The sequence below is a fragment of the Ochotona curzoniae genome, unplaced genomic scaffold, assembly GCF_017591425.1.
Source record: "Ochotona curzoniae isolate NIBS_2020 unplaced genomic scaffold, NIBS_Ocur_1.0 scaffold_4701, whole genome shotgun sequence".
NCBI classification, from domain to species: domain Eukaryota; kingdom Metazoa; phylum Chordata; class Mammalia; order Lagomorpha; family Ochotonidae; genus Ochotona; species Ochotona curzoniae.
In genome coordinates, this window is record NW_024467122.1 from 40,411,317 (window position 1) to 40,435,163 (window position 23,847).

General features: G+C 44.5%; 1 gene segment (V, D, J or C); it reads right to left on the bottom strand.

The window, feature by feature from the left end:
• LOC121148487 overlaps positions 1 to 23,847 on the bottom strand; it is a 356,000-nt gene that overhangs the window by 32,934 nt on the left and 299,219 nt on the right. The window contains 1 exon segment of the C gene segment in view: positions 9,255 to 9,310. Coding sequence covers positions 9,255 to 9,310 — 56 coding nt within the window.

Below are 23,847 nucleotides of genomic sequence, written 5' to 3' on the forward strand. Positions count from 1 at the left end.
AAAGCCAGCAGGTGCCTTTGTGGAGATACTCTCATGCAGCCTGGAATTTGAATTCAATGCCACTTACTCGGTTTGACAAGCAGCCTTGTCCCCATCCCAAAGATAGAGGAGAAGCCTTGTCCTTTTGCACAATGATTATCTCAGCATCAAAAACCTGCCAGCTCAGCTTTCCCACAAGGAGTGCCCACACATCTCCCCTGTGTGTCATGCATCCGGCCCCCACCCCCGAGTGTCTTTACTTTCCTGTCCTTTTCTCCTTATCTACCTTCCCTCATCATCACCATTCCTGAGGTCACAGGGGATCCTCAGTGTCTGGCTCCCACCATCCTTCCCACTCCCCACCCAGGACATTCCCATGCTGAGGGCAGACTTAATTCCCCTCCCCACGGAGCTGTACTCACAGGGCAACACAGACACTGTGGTTCCAGTACCGAAGAGCAGAGTCTGGCCATATATTCCCACAGTGATTGTGCACTCAGCAAAAAACCCACACAGCTTCCTCTGCACATACCAGGGCATCTCAGCACCTCAGACAACCCCATGTGTTTTGGCTTTGGAGAGGGTGAAAAAGGCAGCCCACATATCCCATCAAATCCCGAGAACAAAGGGAGTTTGGGAAGCAAGTGAGCAAAGATTCTAGCAACCCCTGGCTTCCTGAAGGCAGCAGCTTGGTATATATGAGTGTGGGTCTGTTTATGAAGAGGGATTTGGGGATCAGGGACCTGAGGGGCTCGAGGCAGCTGGGGTGAGGCTTACAGAGGTTCTTTCAAGTCCCCTGCCTGCCCTGAGGCAGGGCTGCTCTACGCTTACCTGCCCCCTGAAGGGAAGGTGTCTATCTCCTTTCAAAAACCCTCTGGAGAAAGTGCTCTGGCAACTGCTCCTGACAGCTCATTTCCACTGTTCTAAACCCTATTAGGAAGCTTTTACCGCTCACCCGACTCCCTTCCTCTGGCAGGGCCAGCCTCATCTTATGGGCTGAATCCTGGAGGAGCTGGGGAGCAGAGCCCTGCCAGCTTCAACAGAAAGCTTCCTAACCCAGAACGAGAAATGTGATTCAATTCCCACCTGACCCTCAACCTTTCTTCTTTGAAATAAATTGCCCCAATTTGCCTCCATGTGCTTCATGGATTCACGTCTTCAGATTTGAGTTTCTCTGAATGCCTATCTCCAAGAACCAATTTCTCCTGAACTTCCCAGAAGAGTGGAAGGATGAACTGGGGAGAGATTGCCCTTCAATATTCTCTGTTAGCACTGTCCCACTGAGGGAGGCCAGGGAGGGCAGGGAAGAGGGGTCTCTATCTCTTGGGAGGGGCTCAAGACACTTCCGGAGAAAGACATGCCAGGGTCAGCTTGGGCTCAGGAGCCTTGCAACAAAAACAGTTGCCTGCAATCCCAGGAACTGTTTCCTTGCTCCTGGGGTTTGCATGTGTAGAGTTCTGAGCCCCAGTCACGTAGCTGTGTGGAGACACCTCTCCCCTGCTATGGGTATTTGGATGATTTTGTATTTGAATGAGGATTTGAAATTCCAGGTGAAGGATTTCATAAACCAGGCTGACATTTTCCCTCCTTTCTCTCCCTCATTCTAACCCTGCTCCTGATGCATGACTAAATGGCCTTGGGCATTATGAAAGCTGAACTGTCCGTTAGAGATGATGTTGACCAGCATCATTCACAGCTAGGCTTTAAGGAGCTGGTTCTATGTCTTCAGCACTACACTGATAGGACTTGAGCTATATTATTTCATGGGGTGCTCACAACCACTCAACAAGGCAGGAGTATTTCCAACTTCATTTTACTGATGTGAAAATTAAGATTCAGAGAGGTTCAGCAACTTGCTCATGGTCAAACAGCTACTTCAATTCTTGGAGCAAGGACTGGAATTCAGAGTTTAGTGAAAGTTCAGGTTATAGTTCCTAATCCCTAGTCATACATGCTGTATATGTTTTGAGGGGACACATGGCATCTCAGGGTGACTGTAGCAGCAGCCCCAGTTTTGAACCTCTCAATTTACAGGGGAGTTTTGCTTTGTTTGTGTTGGTTTTTAGTTCCAGTCAAGATGTGCAGAGATCTAGTATGTCTTTTCAATCACAGATGGAAATTGCAAAGCTGAACGAGAGAAAGCCCTTCTTGGCAGCTGAGGAGTCTCCCATTCCAGATTGTCACCAGGAGTTGGAGCATTCCTGTGTGGACAGGCAGCCTGCTGGGAAGACTATGAGGGATGGAGATTCCTGGCTCCCTTGAAGGCCTGCCTGATACCTTCCCCAGCTCAACTACTTCTGTACAGCCCTTCCTTTCTTGTTAATTGCTCTGGCAGGGCCATAGCAGGCCAAAACAGAGGAGAGAACCAGCTCTCCCTGGCCTGGGGGAAGAACAATAATGAAGAGCCCAAGCAGATGCATGGGATTAAAGTATTTTTCAAGCTAATGATTGGATTGATTGCTCCTAAAGGCCCAAGCAAAGAAAAACACAACTTACTTGGCTTCACGGTGAGCGTAGTCCCTTCCCCAAAGGTTAATTTGCCTGTGTTGGTGTTACACAGTGCTCAGTGGTATTGCAATAACCTCGACAAGGGGCCTCTAGAAAGACAGGCAGGGGTGGGTGTGATATTGGGGATGGGGGACAGGGACAAGCAGGAAAACAAAACCTGAAATGACTGCCCATGGCCAAAACAATCTCCTTGCAATTAGGTTAGAACATGGGAGGAATGCTGATAACCAGTGACTTCCCAGCCCTGTTCTATTTGCCGTAACTTTTCCTGGAAAGAATAGGCCTTGGCAGGAGCACCTCCTGGGAAATTCACTCCAAGTGGTTAGTGCTCTGTCTCCTGGGATCCTGTCTTGTTTGTTATTCCTTCAGGCCCTTTGTCTATTTTCATCCAGTTCCTGTCTTTCCCTGCTCTGCTTCCTGGACCTTCCTCCTTGTGAATATATACATATTTGTTTTTTTTTTTCATGGACAGACTACATGGGTATTAAAGGTCCAACTACAACACCCCAGGGACTGTGTGCATGAATAACCTTGTTTTCCAACCAGTATCACGAACCACCCAACACAAACCAAGCAAAGCAAACAGCACCTGTGTTTTGACAGCTTCTGTGTGATGGAAGACAGGCTTCTGGGGGAGAATAATAAGCCAGAAAAGAAGAACTTACGTGGTATAACTGAGAGTTGGGTGCCCTTTCCAAAAGTGAGTTGGTAGCTCCCAACTCCAGAGTACACACAGAGTTTCCTTTCTTTGCAAAAACCCCATGGATATCAAGAAAGTCAAGTCACTCAGAGCACAGAAGCAACTCTGCTGAGAAAGTTCAGACTGCAGCAATAAGCAGACAGCAGGCAGGAGTGCAGGGCATTGCAGGGCTGGCCATGGACTGCACCATCCCTTGCAGACCTGCTGAGACCTGGCTGGTCCTAGAGAAGGCATCAAGTTCTGCCTCCTACCTGTCCAGTTTTGAAGAGCTCTCCTTTGCACTCAGCACCTTCCTCACTTTGCACTGGAAGCCTGCAGACTATAGGCTAAGCGCTGTATCTCTGAAGCTTCCTTCTTGGAACATGTCAACACATCCACAGAGAAATTTCATCACAAGCCAACAAACAATGCTTAGAAGTCCCATCTATGGGAGGTAACCACTATCAAAGGAAGGGATCAAGATGAATATTGACTTTCTCAGCAGCTGGGACAGTATGCAGTGAGACATTTTTATAGAAACCCACAATATATGATTACTTAACAATGCCTCTCAGCTATGAGACAAGCCTTTCCTATCCCTTCCCCAGCTAAATGGTCTCAGGTCCTCTGTGCTCGAGCTTTGGTCTCCTGTGGTTAAACAGGGGGTACTTGGCTAGAATTGTGTGGTCAGAATAAGCTGGAGGTGCTGGGGCCAAGATGCAGTGCAGAATCTAGCTTTGTGCTTGCCCATCATTTTCTGGTTGACCTTTTAATACTGTAACAGAATACCCTGTCCATCTTCCTGTCCAACACTAACAGCCCACCTCCTAACAGACTTTCCTTCAGGGGAAATAACATTCCTGCATATAATGCAAAATCACTTAACAGAAGCTGACTTTGCTGATCAGGGCTAGGGATGGCCAGGAACACTTACTTGGAATCACAGAAAGTCTCGTGCCTGTTCCGAAAATAAGATTTCTTCCTCCCGTATTCCCACAGTGATTGTCTCCATGACAAAAACCCTGAATGCCTGGTCTTGGGCTTTCTTCTTGCTCATCCTCTTCCCTGGGTACACTTACTCAGAAATATTCCTCCTTAACTGCAGTTTAGTTTCTCCTTTAGCACAACTTTGCTTTTGGGTCCTGATCCTCTACAAAATGTAGCATCATGAAAATGCCACCGGCTTGGTTAGTCTGTCATGCTGACAAGAGGGTCCAGACATCGAACTGTGGCCCAGGAAGGCATGTCATAATGGCCTGATTATCCTAGCTTATTGTCATCCTGTAAAAAGGTTGCAATGGAAGCCCTCATTACTGATCTTAGAGGAACCTTTTGCTGTACTAGAAATAAAAAAGAATGGTAGCTTTTCCTAAATGAAGAAAAGGATCTGGAAAACAGCATAGAATGAGAAGATTCAACACAAGATGTTATTCTTGGCCAACATGCTATCTTTGTTGTCTCTGACATTTGAGATGCTGTGAAAAAAAAGTTATCTCCAGCCCAACCCTGGAACAAGGGAAATGAGAAAGCCTAGGGCGTCAGAGCCAGGCCCTCAGTGGAGATGGAGCAGAAGAAAGTAGATCTATCATGAAGGGTAGAAGGAGAGAGATCACAGGTACACTGGGGTCATTTCCAAAACTAACTTAGCTAGAGCCAAAATTCACACTGGGTTAACAATGGGTCCAGATAAAGTCCACTGGGGATAAGTCTGGGGGTGGGAGAAAACTTGAAAATGAATACTGGACTGTTTGACAGTTTTATAGCACTAAATCATAGGCAAGCAAGGAAAGAGATAATTGGTTTGCAAATGGTAGGAGACTAGCAGCAATCTTCCCAGCACTAGAGTGGAAGAGTCTAGAATTTGGCTAACCAGTAGAAGAGCTGAGAAGTGGAACTCTGCAAGAGAACTGTACAAGACCTTCTGGCCACCTACATGTCCTCAGAAACTTTCTCACCCAACACTCCAAACACAATGAATTCAATGAAAGGCAATACCAGAAAAATCACATGAATAACACTCACAGGGAAGGATGTGAAGTTGTGTCCCTTTTCCAAAGACAGTTTTGTAAGTATTTGTTTTACACTGTGATTCGGACCATGACAAAAATTCCCAGTGACTCTTTTTTCTTTGAGTGGGTGGAGCTACCCATTGCTTGATGTATATACTTCACCTTCATGGGACTTTGATTCCCAAACTGCTTCTTTTCTTGTAATAAACAGGCTTCTTTATCTGTTCAGCTCTCTCTCTCTCTTTCTCTCTGTCTCCTGGTTGTTTTGCTTGAATTTTCTGCTGCTTATTGCAAATGTGCAGAGAAGAAATTGAATGACCTCATTTGACACTGAGAGTGAATTATAAAAGCAACGATTCAACAAACTCCTTTCTGATATCAAACATAATTCTGTTCCTCTAGGCAAAAGAAAAAAAAAAGTAGGCAAGCAGCCACTAAAAATCCACTCTCTGGAGCCCAAATGAGGATGGTGGCAGGAACGGGCTCTTCAGACACACACCTGATTTCTACCTGAGACAGAACTGTGTTACAGAAACCTCATCTCATCTACATCTCTGAGCCTGAAATTCTAGAATTAGCTGCATCACCAAATTCTGAGACTCCTTTGCCTGTGGCCAAGCCAATGTTTGCTACCCTTACTGTAGGCTATTCTAGCTGAGAGTATCACTCACTGTGGCACAGAGGGATCCTGGTTTCTTGGGAAATAATCTCATTTCACAGTCCTTGGGTATGGCCCCTCTCTACCTTGTACCATAGCCATCAACCTGGATCCTGGTTTGACACTTAGAGAATCAAGCCCCACTGTCTTCTCCTCCATCTATTTGACCCTAAAGGTGCACTTCATGACAGTCATTGAAAAAGATGAATGTGGGATGGCTATGTTTATGAAACTTTTAGCTCATTTCCTTGAGTTCTGAAATTGCCCATAGTTAAAACATTCAGAATTTTAGAGTGCTTCCCAATTGGTCATTCCATAGTCTCAATTATAGCCAAGACCCATCTCTTAGTCTCAATGTTTTAATCTGCCATTTCGATGGGCTCCATAGTCCCCCAAATGAAAATGCGGAGCAGGTGACAGCTCAAGAGCATCCCCTGGAATGCCAGGCTCCTGAAAGCCTTCTTTCACACCTCCCCAGTGAGGTGCATTTAAAAAGGCTTTTTACTTCGCACAGAGGACTTGATCATTAAACAAAAATCTTCTCATCATACCTGCCCTTTTATTTCACTCTAAATTTCCTTTCAGGTGTTTGTAAAGCCATCTGGGATTGTCAATTCATCTTGGAATTATTATTTTCTCCAATTTGTTTGGAATAGTAGAGCTGTGGATTTAGCAAAGTTTGACATGTATGGGACTAGATGAGGACATCTGTCAAACTGGGACAATGTTTGGGTTTCCTCTTAGATCTTTTAGAATAAATATATGTATAGGCATGAGAGAAAAAGAAGATACCTTATAAATATTAGTAACATTTAAAATGAGACAAATTCTCATTTTAAACAGAAGACAAGTTCTCCAGGCAAAAATCACAGTAAACACACAAATCACTGCAGAACATAGTTTAAGAGCTGTAGCAGCCATAAATAACTGTGGCCCTGATATTTTTCTGGAAGGAGAGTTGAGTTACCATACTAAAGGTGATTTGGTATCCTCTCATTTTGCATCTATTTATCATTATTGCTCCATTCTCAACAATCATGAATGTTTCATGTGTTTGCAAAAGTCATTTTTCAAAAGGTACATTTGTTTACATATTAAATTAAATCTCCACTAACTTTACAAGATTTATTTGTTTGGTGGAATATAAATAGAAACGGATACTTACTGGGCCTCACCACCAGCTGGGTTCCCTTTCCAAAGAACAGTCTGGTGTTTTGGGTACACAGCATTTCCTGCCTTTACTGAAACTCCTCATAAAACCCACATAAGCCTATGGCGCCATGGCGAGGGGCAACTGGACTCAACCGGTTTTGCTTATTTTTCTGAGTCTCTGCAAATTGGCTTTTTGGGATAGAAAGAAAAAAATTGGTTCTGCAACATAAAGCAAACGGTTTCTTTTTAGAAAATGCTAAACCCAAGAGCTTTTAAAACTCTCTTGCATGCCTAGACTTAAAATCTGCCAATGCTGAATCAGTTTATGAACAACTTCTGTCTCCTCCACATGTGAAGTCAGCTCTAATACACAGGTCTGAAGGAATGGTGCCTTCCCACCTCCACAAAGTTGTTTTCTAGCTACTGAGCCATCAGAGCTGGCCTTCAGGTGTTAGCAAAAACTGATGACTCTATAGTTTCCTATGGCCTGCTCAAGTTGTTTTGAAGTCTCCCCAGTGTATAATGTAGCCTACATGATAACCTAAGACTATATTTTAGGAAGGAAGAATAATAAAAGTTGAACAGTCCTATCTTTTTCCCAAGAAGATCCACCATGGACTTATATGCTTTTTTTAACTAGGAAGATCTTACTATTTCCCACAGCCTTGAGAAACTCCAGTTCTGAAATATAAGGAAGAAGTGAATGTTTTCTGTCATACAAAAGACTGTATACTGAGGAGAAGGATAAGGGTATTCAAAAGCTTCTTTATCATGAATCTGAGCATTGGCCAGGCTGCAATACACACCAAATAGCTATGGATAAGTGAACATCACAGATCTTGTGTCACTAAACTTTCAGGGTTAAAAGTTGGATTCGAGTGACAGAGTTTCAAATTTGAAGGAAAAAAAGGAGACTTGCTGTCACCCCTGACATGGCCATGACTTGTTGATTCTTCAGATTTGAAGAGGAAGGATTCAAAATTGACTTCTTTCCTCTTGGCTTGGCAGCAGAAGATGGCCAGAAGACACCAAAAGGATGTAGACTTTGAGACAATGAAAGGGAAGTAAATAAAAGGAACATAGGAAAGTGCTCCATGACTCATGGTTCTAATGGTAAACCAATCCATCTAAGCCTCCTCTTACCTACCTCTACCCCCAGCAAGTCATCCAGCATGGCTCTGGGGTCTCTTTTGTAAGATAAATATGATAGGATTTGTAGAAGGTGTTTGCAGCAGTTAACACAGAATTGTATAATCAGGTTAGTGGAGGTTGTATCTACACAGATAAGGATGTGATCAGAGCTGATAAATGGATCTACAGGAGCAAAAACCTGCAACACTCAAAGAACACTTTTCCCACAGTTAAATATTTTCTCCTAGAGTTTATCTTAAAATGGACACCAGTTCCCCTTCCCTGACTCAAGTGCTATCTAAGACAATGGGAAATACTGAGACCCTGCCATATAATGGCAGATAAGGGATGACAGCAGGGAACAAACCTAGCCTTCAGTCTTCCTTGTCACCCAAGTGTGGCTGTTAGCTCCCACTTGCCACGGATCTGGAATCTACCCGACAAGTCTCACTACTCACGTACTTGGCTTGACAGAGAGCAGAGTGCCAGTCCCAAAGGTGAATCTGTTTCCAGCACCTGTATTCACACAGCCCTTCAGAGTCTTACAAGAACCCTCAGGCAAGGCCATGGAAGGCCAGGGTGAGGAATTCATCAGTCCCACCCTTGCAGAAGTCAATCTCTGCCTTTTCCGGGCATCCTGCAGCCTTCCTATTCCCCTGATGTGTCTCTGCTAGGATTTGTCACTGTCTGATGGAATTTGTGTCAAAGCCTAGAACCTTGGGTGATTCACCAGCAAGTCACTGAGAGCTTCATTATCATCTGCTCTCCATGCAGGGCAGCAGGCCAAGCCTAGGCTGTCAGGAAAGGTGCAGACATAGGTCTGTGGCTGGAATCCTTTGCCTTCTCTTTGAATTTGTTCTTCCAGCGGAAAGAGGCTGATTCTATCCTTGAACAAGACTTCTAACCATGTCACAGGGAATCAGACACTTCCCAAAAACCCAGCTCTGCTCCCTTTGAGGGCTAAACGCCATTCACTCCTGAGGCAATGGGACCCAACAAGAGAGGGAATATTCCATTTAGGTCAAGGATATCGCAACAGGCTCTGCATTGTTTTTCAAAATACAATTTACATGTGACACTTTGTACATTATTCAGCCAGTATCTGCTCTCCCTTAACAGTCACATCCCTGTGACTTACCTGGCTTTATAATTAGCTTGGTCCCAGAGCCCCAGATGAACTGATAGTTGTTATTCCCACAGACACAAAAACCTTAACAAAAACCTTCCCTGTCCCTCTGGGGATCGTGTTAGAGGTAAAGCCCAGATAAAAACTCCAGAGCAGTACACATAAAACAATGTAGGAATATTGACGATTGAAGATTATTTGCTCATTTAATTACATTTGAGTCCCTTGCCCATTATAGATTCCAGACACAGTTGATGAAATCAAATGACTAAACATCCAAAGTCAATCTCGGTCTCTCTGCCTATAAGGAAAATGTAATTCATAAACAGTTTTCAAATTGAGGTTGAACTTGCAGCACCTTTCTTCATATTTTAAATAAAAATGTAAAAGAGAGAAATACATCATTTGTTGGGAGTCATAACACATCCAGTTCTCTAGTGTCCTTATTTTCACTGCTGCTAAGATTGTAGGTAGTGGCAGCATGTTCATACAGATATTAAATGGGTTTGATTCTGTGTGGAATGCCATCCTGGGAGACAGGTAGCCTGGTAGTGAGGAATGGAGAAAGCTCTGGCAGAACCCCACCTGTTTGAGGGTGGCCAATCTGGGCAAATGCACCAACAGGCCTCGACCTTTTCTAGAAACCAACAATTTTTCAAAATTGCCCCTTGATGTCTAGTACTTACTTGGAAATACTTCTAATCTGGTCCCAGTCCCAAAGGTGAGCTTGTCTGCATTGGAGTACACAGTGGCACGGAGGTCTACAAAAACCTCCTTTGCCCCTTGGCTCTTTTTCTTAGCCCTGGCACTGAATGAGAGCCAGGGACAAAGAAGATTTGGGGGATCTAATCAAAACACTAGTGCCATCCAATAGCCAGGGATTTTTTTTTGTTGCCGCTGTTGAGATTCATCTCATGAAAATGTCTATAACCTGTACTTACTATGGTTTTTTTCTTATTATGCTTTCAATTCACCAAGTGTCAGCTCCAGGGAATTTGCCAGAAGAAAACACACATACACACACACACACACACACACACACACACAGATTTGGTTTACATGACTTGTCTGTGCTTCAGCTTTTGTGTACTTTGAAACGTGTCTGATGATGAGTGACCCTGCTCACCTTATTAGAGAATGTTACAACGACAAAAGATCTGCTGGTGATGCTGTGGGTTATGGCATTGAAAGGAACGGTGAATAACAGCGAAGAAAGGTGATTGTTCGAGATATTATTAACATGGATAGCAGGGAACCGGTTAACTGGCGTTCATTGTCAAAATAGCTAACAGAAAAGCTGTCTTAGTGAAAACTGAAGGTGAATGTATATGTCTGTGTGTTTCTCCATCAGCAAGTTAGCAGATAAAACCGCTTAATCTGTCAGTAGAAATCTGCATGGAAAAGGTCTGCTGGATTCTGAGACCCACAGCCAAATCTGACTGTCGTCATCCCTGTGGTGACCGAGCACAGCTTAAGTTCCCTTGATGTGCTGATTCCCCTGGGCTGTTGGCAAACACTAAATGAATTTGACCATCTTAATTGTCAAACTGAGTATGTAAGTAGATTCAAAGATTTCATTCCATCAGTGACTAGCTAGAAAAATGTGTACTGTGTGTGTGTGTGTGTGTGTGTGTGTGTGCATGCATTCCTCTGTGCAATTCACAGACATGTTAGCCCTTAGAAATGAGAAAGGATGCACTTACGTGGTTGCACAGTCACTTGAGTGCCGGATCCAAAGTGCAGCACATTCACGCCTGTCTGTCCACAGTGACTGACTCGACTACAAAAACCGTGCCACCTCTTCACAGTCACCCAGCTTGAGTGGCAGGGTAGAAACCCAGGGTTCTCAGGCATGGGAGAAGATGCGGACACAGGCATCATGAAAACCAGGCTTATTCCTCATTGCTTGTGAGCTCTTCCCTGTCCTGAGCCCAGCTCCAGTCCTCATTCAGGCGTTCATTTGTCCCTGGTGGCCACCTGCACTTCTGCAGAGGTTCTGCTGGGACCCACAAGCAGTGAGAATTCCCCAGTTCCCTGCATCATTTGAGCATCGTGCAAAGAGCTAACAAACTTCTCAGAATTACTGCTGGCTGGCAAAAGAGGCAGGCAGCCGCCGTGGGCTGTGGAAGCAAGGGTGCTGGTGCTAGGGATAAGCATGGTGATCAGGAATTCAAAGGCAAGAGAAACAGGTTGTATACAAGAGTTAGGGATGGAAGAATTAACAGGTGGAGTTCAAGGTTCTGAAAACAGAAATCAGACGAGTAGATGCACACTAACTGCTGACACCAATATTGGTCATGCTGAGCTTTTGGAAGTACACACGAGTTTCAGGGGAAAGCAATTCTTGTGGCTCTGTCAGTTGCCCTGACCTATTTAGTGTCATTCTGCCCTCCTGTGAGAACCTCTCGCCTGCAGCTGAGAAGACCCCACAGCTACAAACACAGACGGCCACCTCCGCGCCTTATTTCTGTCTCCGTAAAGCCATATGACCAATGTTCTGTATGAGTGGGTGGGAACAGCAGCCATGAGAAGATACACAGAATCTGTTTCTCTCTTCCTAATTAGGCTGTCAATCTGTTTAGCTAATAAGTCGTATAAAGTGTCTTAATCTCTTTCAGGGAAAGGAGTCATATAAATGCAAAACAGCAGCAGCCATAAGTCAAATAGCTCGCTGGGTCTCCTCTTTTTGTGTGCTGAGAGGCTGTTTAATAGAAGGGAAACTTTCCGTGTGGAGAGGAGACAGACCGGGGGAAAAATACAACAGCATTTGTTTTTATTAGGCTGAATCTATACGGCACAAAGTAAAACAGATTTGGTAATTATTTAGGTAATGTGACAGTCAATTCAAGCAATTTGGAGCACAAAGAAGTTTTCTCCAGGAGCTGCCTATGTATCTGGACCAGCTACAGATATTAATCAAATTAACTGGACCATTGTGCAGAATAGACGCAGGCTAATAACTATACCCCAAGATGGCTCTTCTGGATAGTTGATGTTATATAAACTTCACTTCCAGACTGGTTCAATTCTTGCACTCTCTCTCTTGATTTTGGCACTGCAGCTAACACTGGCTGATTTTCCTTACAACACCTGCCTCACGCTGCTAGCCGCAGAGGTAACGGTGACCTTGTCCCTGGAGAGTCTTATCAGGTTAACACACGGAAGCTCATTTAGAAATTCATTAGGTGTGTGGGACGTGAGAGCTGGTCATTACAGATTAAGGGCTTTTTTTCTCAAATGGCAAAGGACTTACAGGGAAACACCGTCAGCTTTGTTCCAGTCCCAAAGATGACATCTTTTCCCCCAGAAACTGGCACAGTGTTTCTGCCTAGTACAAAAATGCTTTTCTGTTTTGCTCTATTTTCTTCCTCTGTGGGGATTCCAGATGTACGCTACAGACATTTTGACTCCCACATGGTGATAACCTCCTAGAAATCATCCGATGAAAAGCACATTCCTCCATGCTTCTTCAAAAGCAACCAAAATAACCAACAGTCCTCTTTCTCCACTCTTGGCATTCTTTTATCGCAAACAAAAACTTGCCATTTCCACGTGACCTCTTTTGCCATGAAAAACAAGGCATGCAGAATTCTGTTGTCATAGGGCTGGCTCCATCTTTACTATCCTACACAGACTCTGCAAAATGCCTTTTTTCATAAACTACCTGTGTTTGACATTTTCTTTTATTTCTCCCAAGTCAGCCAAGCTTAAAGTCACCCAACCTTCTGCAGAAACCCAGCTAACTTGAGTCTTTCCCTCTTTTTGACACTTGCTGAAACCAAACGGGCGAGAAAAACATTTTATACATATTCTTTATACATTTTCTCATTATCTTTTGTAAAAAGAAGATAAACAAGCAAAAAGCAGGAGTCTTTGGTTAAAAGTTGTAAAAGCAAAGATGAACTGAAACCTACCTGGCTCTACTTTTAAAGTTGTCCCTTGCCCAAAGATTAGTTTTCCTGCGGTGTTAGAGTTACACTCTGATGCTCTACTTTACAAAAACTATCAAGGGGGAATATTTCTGTTTTTTTTTCTTCCCTTCAGCAACTTGATGTAGCAATGATAAACACACATTTACTTAAGACTCACTGTGTGTTTGCCATTAGGCAAAGGCAAGGATGAATTCATTTCATCTCATAAACACCTCTAAGTGAGCCAGGTACTATTACTGTCTCCATTTTATAGATCAGAACAATGAGGCACAAAGAGTTTAGGCAAACTGCTTAAAGTCACACATCTAGTAAGTAGGGTTTGTCCAAAGTAGGATTTGTCCAAGCTGTTGGACTCAAACATTTATGTTCTTACCCACTTATACTATTCCTTTAATTGCTTTTCTTTCCATTTCCAATTGCTCTTTGAAGTCTGCATATCAGTGACACTGACAAAATAGTTGGCAGATTGACCCTAATAAATATGCTCTGAGATGGTTCTTCTGCAAGTCTTAAACTTCATAAACTTAACACTGAAACTTGTCCAGTGTTTAATCTTTTCATGTTGGCGCTATATGACATTTTTTTCCCCATTTTTTTCTTGCTTTTTTCTTTTTTTGCTAGACATCTTATATTTGGAGCTGCAAAGGTGAGGGTGACCTTATCCCTGGAGAGTTTTATCACAGCTGTGCATAGAAGCTCACTTAGAAATTCATTAGTGCCTACATCAAAGACATCTTTCTCAAAGCCCCTTGGCTCCACTGCACGATTTCCTTTCACCTCCCTGAGCTCTGTCAAACCCGGAGCTCCAGAAATAAGCCAGGACCCAGCCCTAGCCAAGGTCACCAAAAACACTGTTGGGAGCACCATTTGGCTGTGGGAGGCAAGATCCTGAAGAGAACAAGGGGGTCACTAAGATGCCTGAAGATTCTTGGAGAGGAGAATTTTTCAGTAAAGACCAGAATTAGAATGAAATCAAGTTCTAAGGCAGAGAGAATACAAAGATGCAGGAAATGTATGGCCAGCGAGAAGTTCTGTAGTCTGGTCACTGAATGGCCCTAAGTCCTGGGAGCTCCCAGCAGCACTTGACTGGTTTTTGGTTGAAAAGAAACAATGAAACAGTTGCTGGACACCCATGGCCCATAGAGAGGCTGGCTCTGAAGAGACTACAGAGGCTATAAATCATGATGCAGATTCTCACCTTCTCCAATTTTTAAGCTCTCTGAATGACCTTTTTAGGAGTGGGCTAGCCTGTTTACTCCACAAGAAAGCCACCTAATACTTCATCTGCCTTCCTATCATGTACTTCTGGACCCCTTCTATTTAGGTCCAGAATGTAGGCAAGGGCCCAGCTTAGGTTGTACAGGGCAGAAGCTTCTAGCCACAAACTGAACATCTTAATCACGAGGGCTCATAAAGTAGAAGGCAGTTTCCGAAACATCTCAAACTACACAGACAGGTTCGAGAGAGTTAACACAGAGACTCACTTGGATTTACCACTAGACGTGTCCCCAATCCCCAAATCAGCTTTCGGTTGTTGCCAGTATTACACAGTCAGAGAAAGCTTTACAGAAACCGACCAGCCAGTATGGATCAGGAAATCCCTTTGAATCCCCAAATCTGGCTGGCGTGCTCCTCCAGCTGGGACCCTGGCTAAACAGGCGGCAGGAGGCACTATTTATGACAGTGGTCAATTCACAGCATGGTCAGGGTGAAGAGGTTCTCTTGAGGTTAAATGTCATTCCCCTCATTCCCAGAACTGAATGGCAAGGATTGGTGTGATCCTGATCTTGTTAGAGCTGCCTCTCCCACTCAAGTTTTCACCCAGCTACATTGCTTAGCACATGGAACCAAACAGGTCAGACAAAATGCACCAGGAGTACGTGTTTTACATAATGCATCTGTACCTACGCCAGACGATTATATAGATGCCCACTTTCACAGGTACAAACACACACACACACACACACACACACACACACACACACACACACAATTGAATAGAGAAACTAGACAACTGAGCTCAGGGCTATAGTTTCCTTCTGAAATTAGAGCACTCATTATGGATTCAGCGGAGATACTCACGGGGTTTGACCATTAACCTTGTTCCCCCTCCAAATGTTAACACGTTGCCTGCATTATTATTCACACAGTGATCTACAGCTCAGCAAAAACCTCCTAGAAACCGAACTAAGTTTTCCCCAAAGATCCTCTGGAAGGAGTGATGCTGTGAGCGCGAAGAATATTAAGTGATTGTCACAGTTACAAGTTGGTGCAGTGGTGCGGAAGCCTGGCGCCAACTGGATTTCTGGACGGTTTCCACATTGGATGAACGAAGGGTGTTCTTTCTGAATATTCTCAAGGATCTTTCCTTCAAGGGCCCCGAAACTGACCCACTAAAGCCCTAATAGATCCTCAGTGTTTTGCATGATAATTCTCCAGGGTTCTGAAAATCACCTTCCTCAAATGGACAAAGCAGGGAGAGTGTATGTCCCTGACACTGAAGCAAAAGCAGTCTGAGAAACGGTGCACAAAGGGAAACAATGGAGGGAAGCTGTCACTGCCCAGCCTGGAGGAGGGGTCGGTGAGCGGACCCGGAGCTTCAGGGTGCTGGCGACAGGCACCTCAGACCAACATCCAGTTTCAGGAACATCCGAGGCAGTATAAAACTTTTTCCATGCACAGAATTGGAGACAGTGTCAGACAGTTGTATGCTTGAGAGTTTATCCTGGATCCAACTCCAAATCTTTTCATCCCCTCCTTAGATGGTCACTAGAAAAGGAACTCCTCACTATTGCCTATCTTTGTCCCAGGGAGGATATTTCCACTCTCCCAGAAGAGTGGGCTTTTCCCAAGAGATTTTACAGCTCAAGAACTGACCTGAAATCTTGTATTGTAATCAACCTAGCTTCTCCCATCCATGCCAGGTGATGCTTAGGAGTCTCTCTTAATTTTGAGACAATTTGAAGAAAAGTTCCATGGGCACTGAGTGCCCAGCATGGCTTTCTCCCCTTTCCTCACCACTGCTGTCTTGAAGATCACAGGACTTAACTGGCAATTAGGAAAGGGTCATGCCAAGGGAAAGCAAGAGACACACAGGCAACGGGGGCCTGCAAACTTCTGGGGTTGGGGCCTCAATTAATGTTTCTCTTCCAGGGAATCATTTCCCATGGACAGATCCCTTCTTCTCATATCTGCTGCAGAAACCACCTACTCCCTATTTTGCTGGATTTCTTACCCTGACCTCCTTAATTTTTTTTTTCTAAATGATATGATTTCCCAAATGCTCCCTGTGAAGTTAAGTCAGGTGACAACTGTGCTGGGTGTTCAGCCCAAGACACAGTGAAGTTCAACTTGTTTCAGCCTTGTAAGCCTGCTTTGGGTGTTGGGTCCAGGTTATGTGCTGCATGGACATAGGGTACAGGTATGGGTACGCATAAGCACTTAGGGGAAGCAGGTGTCCAGTTTGTGAAAAGGAGCAGCTAGAACTAAATGCAGAGAACAGAAAACAGCTCAGATTTTAAAGAGTCTTGAGTGACAGGCTAGGAAATAGACATAATTTTCCCTTGAGATGGTTTCACAGATAGTTTTCTGCAGCCAGATATAGCACTGAACTGGACAAGGGAGAGAGGTATAAAGAGAGGTGGGAAAGTTCCTGAAAAAAATGGGACAAGAGACCATGGTGTTAAGAGAATAAAAACCACAGAATTCCTATTGTGTTTAGAATATTCTTATAGTCTTCATCCCAAAACAATTACCTAATGATTACCCTTGCTCTGTAGAGGGGCCCAAAATACCCATTTCAGGTAAGCAGTAATTTTGGCTTCCACAGTTTAAGATGGGAAATTACTTCTACTTCCACTGTTCCTTGCCTTTTAGACATGAAACTCAACAATTCTTAAAGTCTGTCTTGCTGTAATACTCACTTGTTAAAACTTTCAGAGTGGTGCCTGTGCCAAAGGTGTATTTGTAGTTTCCTGAGGAAGTCACAGTGTTAGGGGTCTCTACATAAATGATGTAAGGTTACCATTCTTTGAAGCAATTTTACTTTCCAACTGTGGGACATCATATGAACTTTTTCCATGGGGAAGTCTTGATCTTGCTTTTTCTCAAAGGAATTTACTTGGGACTGCATCTCAGTCCACCCAGAGGCCCTCATTGGTTTAACTGAGTTGACAAAACTTTAATCTCATGTTATCTTTATCTTCAGTGTGTTTATTAGAAAGCTGATTGGGCAATTGCTCTAAGACTTAAACATCTAAATAATTGCTGAACCCTTCAAAGTATTCCCTGTAGGGCTCCCTGTGAGAGCTAGTTTATGAGCCACACAAACACACTAATGACATTAATTTATAGTGACACCTTATTTTGGATCTCAAACAACATTACTAACTGACTTGAATCCCTCTTACATATTAAGACATGATCCTGAAGGCTTTTGATTACTGATAAAAGTGAAATCCACCTTAAAAGACAAAGCCATGACAAAGGGTGCTAGAAAAAGTGTTGTGGTCTCTGGGGGCAGTTGCAAAAGGGAAGATAAGCAATGGGCAGTGTGTTAGGACAGAGTTAGGTCCTACTTCATGCTGAATGCGTTGACTGTTTTGCTTCCTTAAGCACATACATTCTATTTGTTAACAAACCAACCCTATTACCTTAGTCATCCCTGGTTCAAGCACAAAGTGTGGTTGATGAATGCCTACTCCAAGGAAGGTGGCAGATATTTCTGCAAATAGTGCTTGCATCGAAGACACCCGTTTCTGGAATCCCAACTGACAAAAAATGAAATCAAACACCCCCCCCCCCCAGGGGCGAGGTAGGAGACGGACAAACAAAAAACAGTCACTGAATTCTGCAAGGGTACAGCTAGTCTGGAAATTTTTGATAGTGCTTCCTATCAGCCATCTCTATTACCCTCTCTCTGACAGCTTCACAACTCAGATAAACATTGGGCTTTATCACAGATAATCCCGGGGAGGAGGGGAAGCTTTCCACACTATGTCGTGGGGGGAGATTTTCTGCTTCTCCCAATGGCTGACGCAGGCAGCCCAGGCTAACAGGTCAAGTTTATGCAGGGAACTGTGCCGTCTCCAGAGTGAAGAAAGATACTGTCCAAAGAGAAGCAAGCCCATGCCCTGACACAGTGAAGCCTGTTCTCTTGCCAGAAAACGTTCTGGTTCTGCTTTTCACCCAGCAGTCAAAGCTCACAACCCCGGCTGCACTTGTCTCTTTTGAGCCTTCAGCCCATTTGCCTTATTTTTCAATGCAAGCAGATGACACAACAGGATCCTCATCACTTATCTGTGAAGGACACCCTTCCTTGGTTGTATACTGTGGCCCACTGGTTGTCCCGCTTTAGATTGCTTTGCTTCTGTCTCTATGGCAAAGCTTTTTTTTTTTTTTTTTTAATCTCAGCCTTTCTTTCAAAGCCATGATGTGCTCTGTGGACCTTTGAGAAAAACTAACCGCAGTGTTAGTGTAATTTATCACTGCCTGTAGGCCTGATAGCCAACCCCAGCCTCCAGGGAAACATGGATTCATATCTTGTTCACATACCCAACATAGTTAACAACTGGGCACTAAATGAAGCAATTAAATTCAGCTGTGTTTCAACAGGTCCCGTTAGACTTCTTTCAGGAAAGGATAATTAGTTAGCCATAAGAACTTACTGGGTCTGACCAACAGTGAGGTGCCTTGGCCAAAGTGAAGTGAGTAGCCAGAATTAGAGTTCCACAGTGCTTTTGCTCTAAACAAATAACCCCTTGCAGAAGCCACCTTGAATCTCTTCTTCCTGGGATCCCCACTGAAGGCTAAGGTCTAAAAACCAATCACTTAACAGTCACACAGATACTGTTCATCCCAGGCCCTTGGTGCTGGAGATCAAAGCTCCCCTCTTCCAGGAGACCATGGCTGAAACCGTCACCAGTCTCCACCGTGAGGTGGGTGATCATTCCTGGGAGGTGCCACCGTTGGGAAGGGGTCCTGCCCCGCGTTATGGAGCCTGTGTACAGACAGAGGGAAGTGCTAGGGTGGGGTGTGGACAGCAAAGGGCCGGGACAACAATTTTGTGGGGTTTGTGGAGGCAAAGTGGACATTCCCGCAGGGGAAGAGGTTTTAAGTTTCTTTTCACTCACTCTGGGTTGCACTTTAATTATGTTCTGTGATGTAACCTTTGAAGCCCCCTTGACACTTACTTGGTTTTACAGAGAGTTTAGTGCCTTTTCCAAAGATGAGCTTCCCTTGTCCTCCTCCAGAATTCACACAGTCATGTGGGGCCTTACAATAATCAGCCAGTGCAGAGACTTGAGCTGGAGATCAGTTGCCCCCTAGGGGGAGTCTCACCACCTGGCAGCCTCACTCCCAGCTCTTTTGTAAGGTTAGGACATTTGTCTAAGTATAACTGCTGGCTGTGCAGATGGGTCTGGGCATGAACTTAATGGTCAAAACAGTGGGTTTTGATGGGCTGCTCATGTCCCAAACCACACAGGGACAAAAGCGAAGTCAGGCAAGAGACATGCTACTTAGCCCAGGTGGCCAATATTTGGGATACAGTTTGGGTGTTTTAGGGGCCAGAAGACTGAAGCAACACTTACAGCCACAGTTCTTATGAAGAGAAACCAACGAAACTCAACAAAAACAGCAAATGAAGTGATTGTGTTCCTCTAGTAGTAGAGGATTCTTATTAATGAAAACCTGATTTCTGAGTTTCCAGATCTTTCAATATGATCTGATCATAAAATATGGGTTTCACATGCCCCTTAGTGTTTCTCTATATACAAAGCTAATGAAAAACCCAGTGAGAGTAGCTACTTCCTTCTTTCCTAATCTTTAAGATTGCCAGAATCCAACAACCAACAGACTTCTAGCCGGTTTGGATCTCAGGCACAGAGAAATCAAACGTGTTGATCTGCTAGACAGTGGTTGTGCTTTAACCCCACTGAGGCTGCACAGAAACTGCCGGACACACACTCAGGCTAACATTTAAGATTGACCCATTCCCCCTACTTACTTGGTTGTATTGTCAGTCTGGTCCCTGCTCCAAAGTATAGGCGGTTGTTATTGTTGTCACAGTAATACATGCTCTAACAAAAACCTCCAGAGGAAATCCTGCAGCCAACCCCCGGCGCAGCAGGGACAAGAGGGGTAAGGATGGATAAACACTGCACAACACAGCTGTCCCGTTCTCCCTTTCCTGCAGGAATTGGGCCATTTTGCCCTGCTTCGGTGCTGTGAATGTGAGCACTTCTCAGTGCACGGAGCAGAGCTAATCTACACCCAAATTGGTACTCTGAGACATGCAATCAGCTGCCAAACAGGTCCCTGAGCAGTGTGTAAACCAAAGATGCAAAGAAATCATGCTCAGGCACACAGTTTGTCCTCAGAGACCTCTGTGTACAAGGAGCTGCTGGTGGCATGCTCCGGAACTTTCACTGCTTGCATCTTAATCATAGACTCAAGCTACTCATCTACAGAGTTTCATGTCCACGATCTTACAGTCATTTCCTAATTGGTAAATAATAGAACATGGCAGTGCTTTGAGGGATCAGGGGTTGGTGGTTGACTATGTTTGCAGAAGGTCAAAGCTTTGCTTACACTTCATCAAGGGTCTAAGAAAACAATTCCTTTCAGAGACAGTGAGTAGGATGCTGAGCAAGCTTCATTAAAGTTCTCCAAAACAATCATTAAAAGGTCTTCCCAACCCACTTCCTCACACTTTCCCAGATCACCCCTGGAAAGTTACCAGAATAAATGAGCTTCTCACTTTCCAAGTGAGAGCACTTTTCATTCTGTTGCCAGGGTCGGAGTTCTGACGACCAATTAATGCCCAAGCCCACTGATCCAGAGGAAACACAGGGAGTAAAAGAGATGGAAGAGGCTTGGGACAGAGAGGGCTGTTTCCCAGGGGGAAAGGAAAGCCTTGTGAGAGAATCAAAATAACACAAGCACTGATTGAACGCAGGTATATCCTCTGTGAGGTCACCTCCTCCTGGGAGGAAGGGAGGGTTACATCCAGCCAGGATGTCCCCTCTATAACATGTCCTGCCTCTTTCAAAGGAACAGAAAGTTAAATTACCTACCAAGGGTGACCTTGAGTCTTGTTCCAACTCCAAAGTTGAGTTTCCTGGCATTGCCAGTTACACACAGTGAGGTGTTTCATAGCAGAAACCTGCTGACTTCCCAGCCAGTCTCCGCTCACATCCCAAGGCTCTGCCCTGACTGCTTTCCACTGGGCAGCCCAGGTGAGCCCTTAGACATGCATCTCCATTTCCCCAGTTGTGTGGTTTTAACTCCTAGGAGGACAGGAGTGCTCTGGGCTGACCCATTGGTGGCCCTTTTTGGCTTTGATAGACCACGAGGCACTGGTTGCTTAAAGCCAAGGAATTATGAGATTCAACTGGGAAAACATTGAGACTTGAACTCTTTGTCCTTTCTCTTCCTGAGTTTTATGTTAATGGATCCTTCCTGTCACATTTGATGAGTGATGGCACTGAGAAATCAAATGATTAATAACTGTTCTAGTTTCAGGTCCTTAAGTCAAACAGTGAAGAGGGCATTGAGACGGAAAAGGAGAAAGAAAACTTCTGTCTCTGTCATTTCCGCAGTGCCCATGAAAGTGATTTTCATTACAGGGGTGCTGCCAGTGAAGTGGCCTGTATATGCTTATGACTGATCCTAAGCTCAGATTCTGTTTGCGGGAACCCAGAATTTCCAACTCTTATGTTATAGTCAAACGTAGTTGCAAGAGGGGAGATCCTAGGGGTCCTGCAATGCATTGACTGTATCACCTCCTTGGTCTACAGAGGTCAAAGCCTCCCTTGTGCTTAAGATGGTGCCAAAAAAAAAAAAAACCCACAGTGGTTCTAGAGACTTATGAGCAGGGGTTGGGACTGTTCTTACAGGGACAATATTTAGTCACCACCACCCCATCCCCACTGTCCGAGGCAGAAGTACTCACAGGGTTGGATGAACAGCTGGGTCCCTCTCCCAAAAGTGAGTTTTGTAGCTGCTCCTCCTGAATTCACACCCTGGGGCAGGCCTTTACAGAAACCTATGCTGCAACTCTCCTACAACCTCCACCATAACTCTGGAGGCCACAGACATGGGGCACAGCTGTCAGCCCTGGCCTGTTCCACTGGTCATTTTTTCCTCTCTCATTGCTGGCAATAAATAACTCTGAATGCACATAACCAGAATAAAAGGGCCAGAGACAAAGACTTGATGGTGGGGGTCAGTGCCATGATATGGCTGCCAGTGGCATCATAGTGAACTTCTTCAATAAGAATGAAAATGGCCACACTACTTTCCTCAATCCCATAGGAATGGGTAAGATGGAGGCCTTAGTCACACACATATGCAAGGTATACAAAGGTGTAATTTGTGGATCTGGAATCTGCAGGAGGACAACTCAAATATGCATGCCGATCTCTCTTGCTGCTCAGACTGTCTGGGCCCAGCTGCTACGGGAGCCTCTTGGCCAGAAGTCAACCCACCAGTCTCCCTGTTGTCAGTGACTTTGCAGAAGGAGGATGGACACCTATCCTGGGCATGTCCTCACCAGCCTGTCTGCTCACTTTCTTCTGACTCTGTTCCTAGAAGTGTGCAGCAAGTCAAACAGGGTGCAGCTTTTAACACGGCTCTAAGTCAGGGTTCAGGCTCAATCTCTGAGTTCAGAACTGTACACTGACGTATCCACGGCATATTTAGACACCCAGACAAAAAAAAAGCACAGCCCAGAGATGCTGACTTTTTTCTTTTTTTTTTCCATTTAAAAAATTTAAACTCACTTTGAAAGCTTCAGGCTACACCAGTGAATTGGTGTGATTCAGGCAACAACACATGGAAATACTTTATAAAGGAATCCCGCTAATGAAGGGCTTGCATTGCACCTGGAATTTTTCTTTAGAAACAAATCTAAGTCAGAAAAAAAGTCTAGGCAGTAGATAATACAAACTCAGGTTGGGGTTGGGGTGGGCTGGAATGTTTTGTACTCACAAGGCGTGACTGTCACAATGGTTCCTGGGCCAAACACCAGACTGTTTGCGAAGTTCACACTGTGTCAGATGCCTGTACAAAATCATCACTTGGGTGTGCATCGGTGTAGGATGTGGAGTGTGTGGGGGTGAGCCCCTCAGTGCTGGAAATGAGACTGTTCCACTTTTTTTGTTTGTTTTTTGATATAGTTTAGTTGGTGCTGGGATCTCCCTTCCCCTTCCCCCACATTCCCTCCCCTCCCCGACTATTACACTTTGCATGAAGGGTCTGCTGATATTTGGCCAAGAGGCCAAAAATGTTACGATAACAGCAGAAACTTGTAAACGTCGAAAGCTTGATTGTGCATTAGAATTTGGCTTGTGTGTATTCTTGGCTGTCTGGTTTGCGATAAATGCTACAACTTCCCCAAGGTGTACTGTATCTCTTCTTTCAGGATGCCTCTGGCCCTCTAGCCAGAATTTCCTTTCATCTCATTAATCCTAATCATATCCTCCTGTTCCAAATAATTCCACAGTGCTGTGATGTTCTCCAATTTCCAAAACCCATAGCAACCATGAGCTACTAACAATTTCTGGAAGCATAGTTTGGAAAAGAAACTCATTACAGCTGGCTTCCACATCAAGTTTTTGAATATTTGGGGAGGTGGCCACTGTGACTGTCCCCTTCTGAATCGAGTGTTCTTA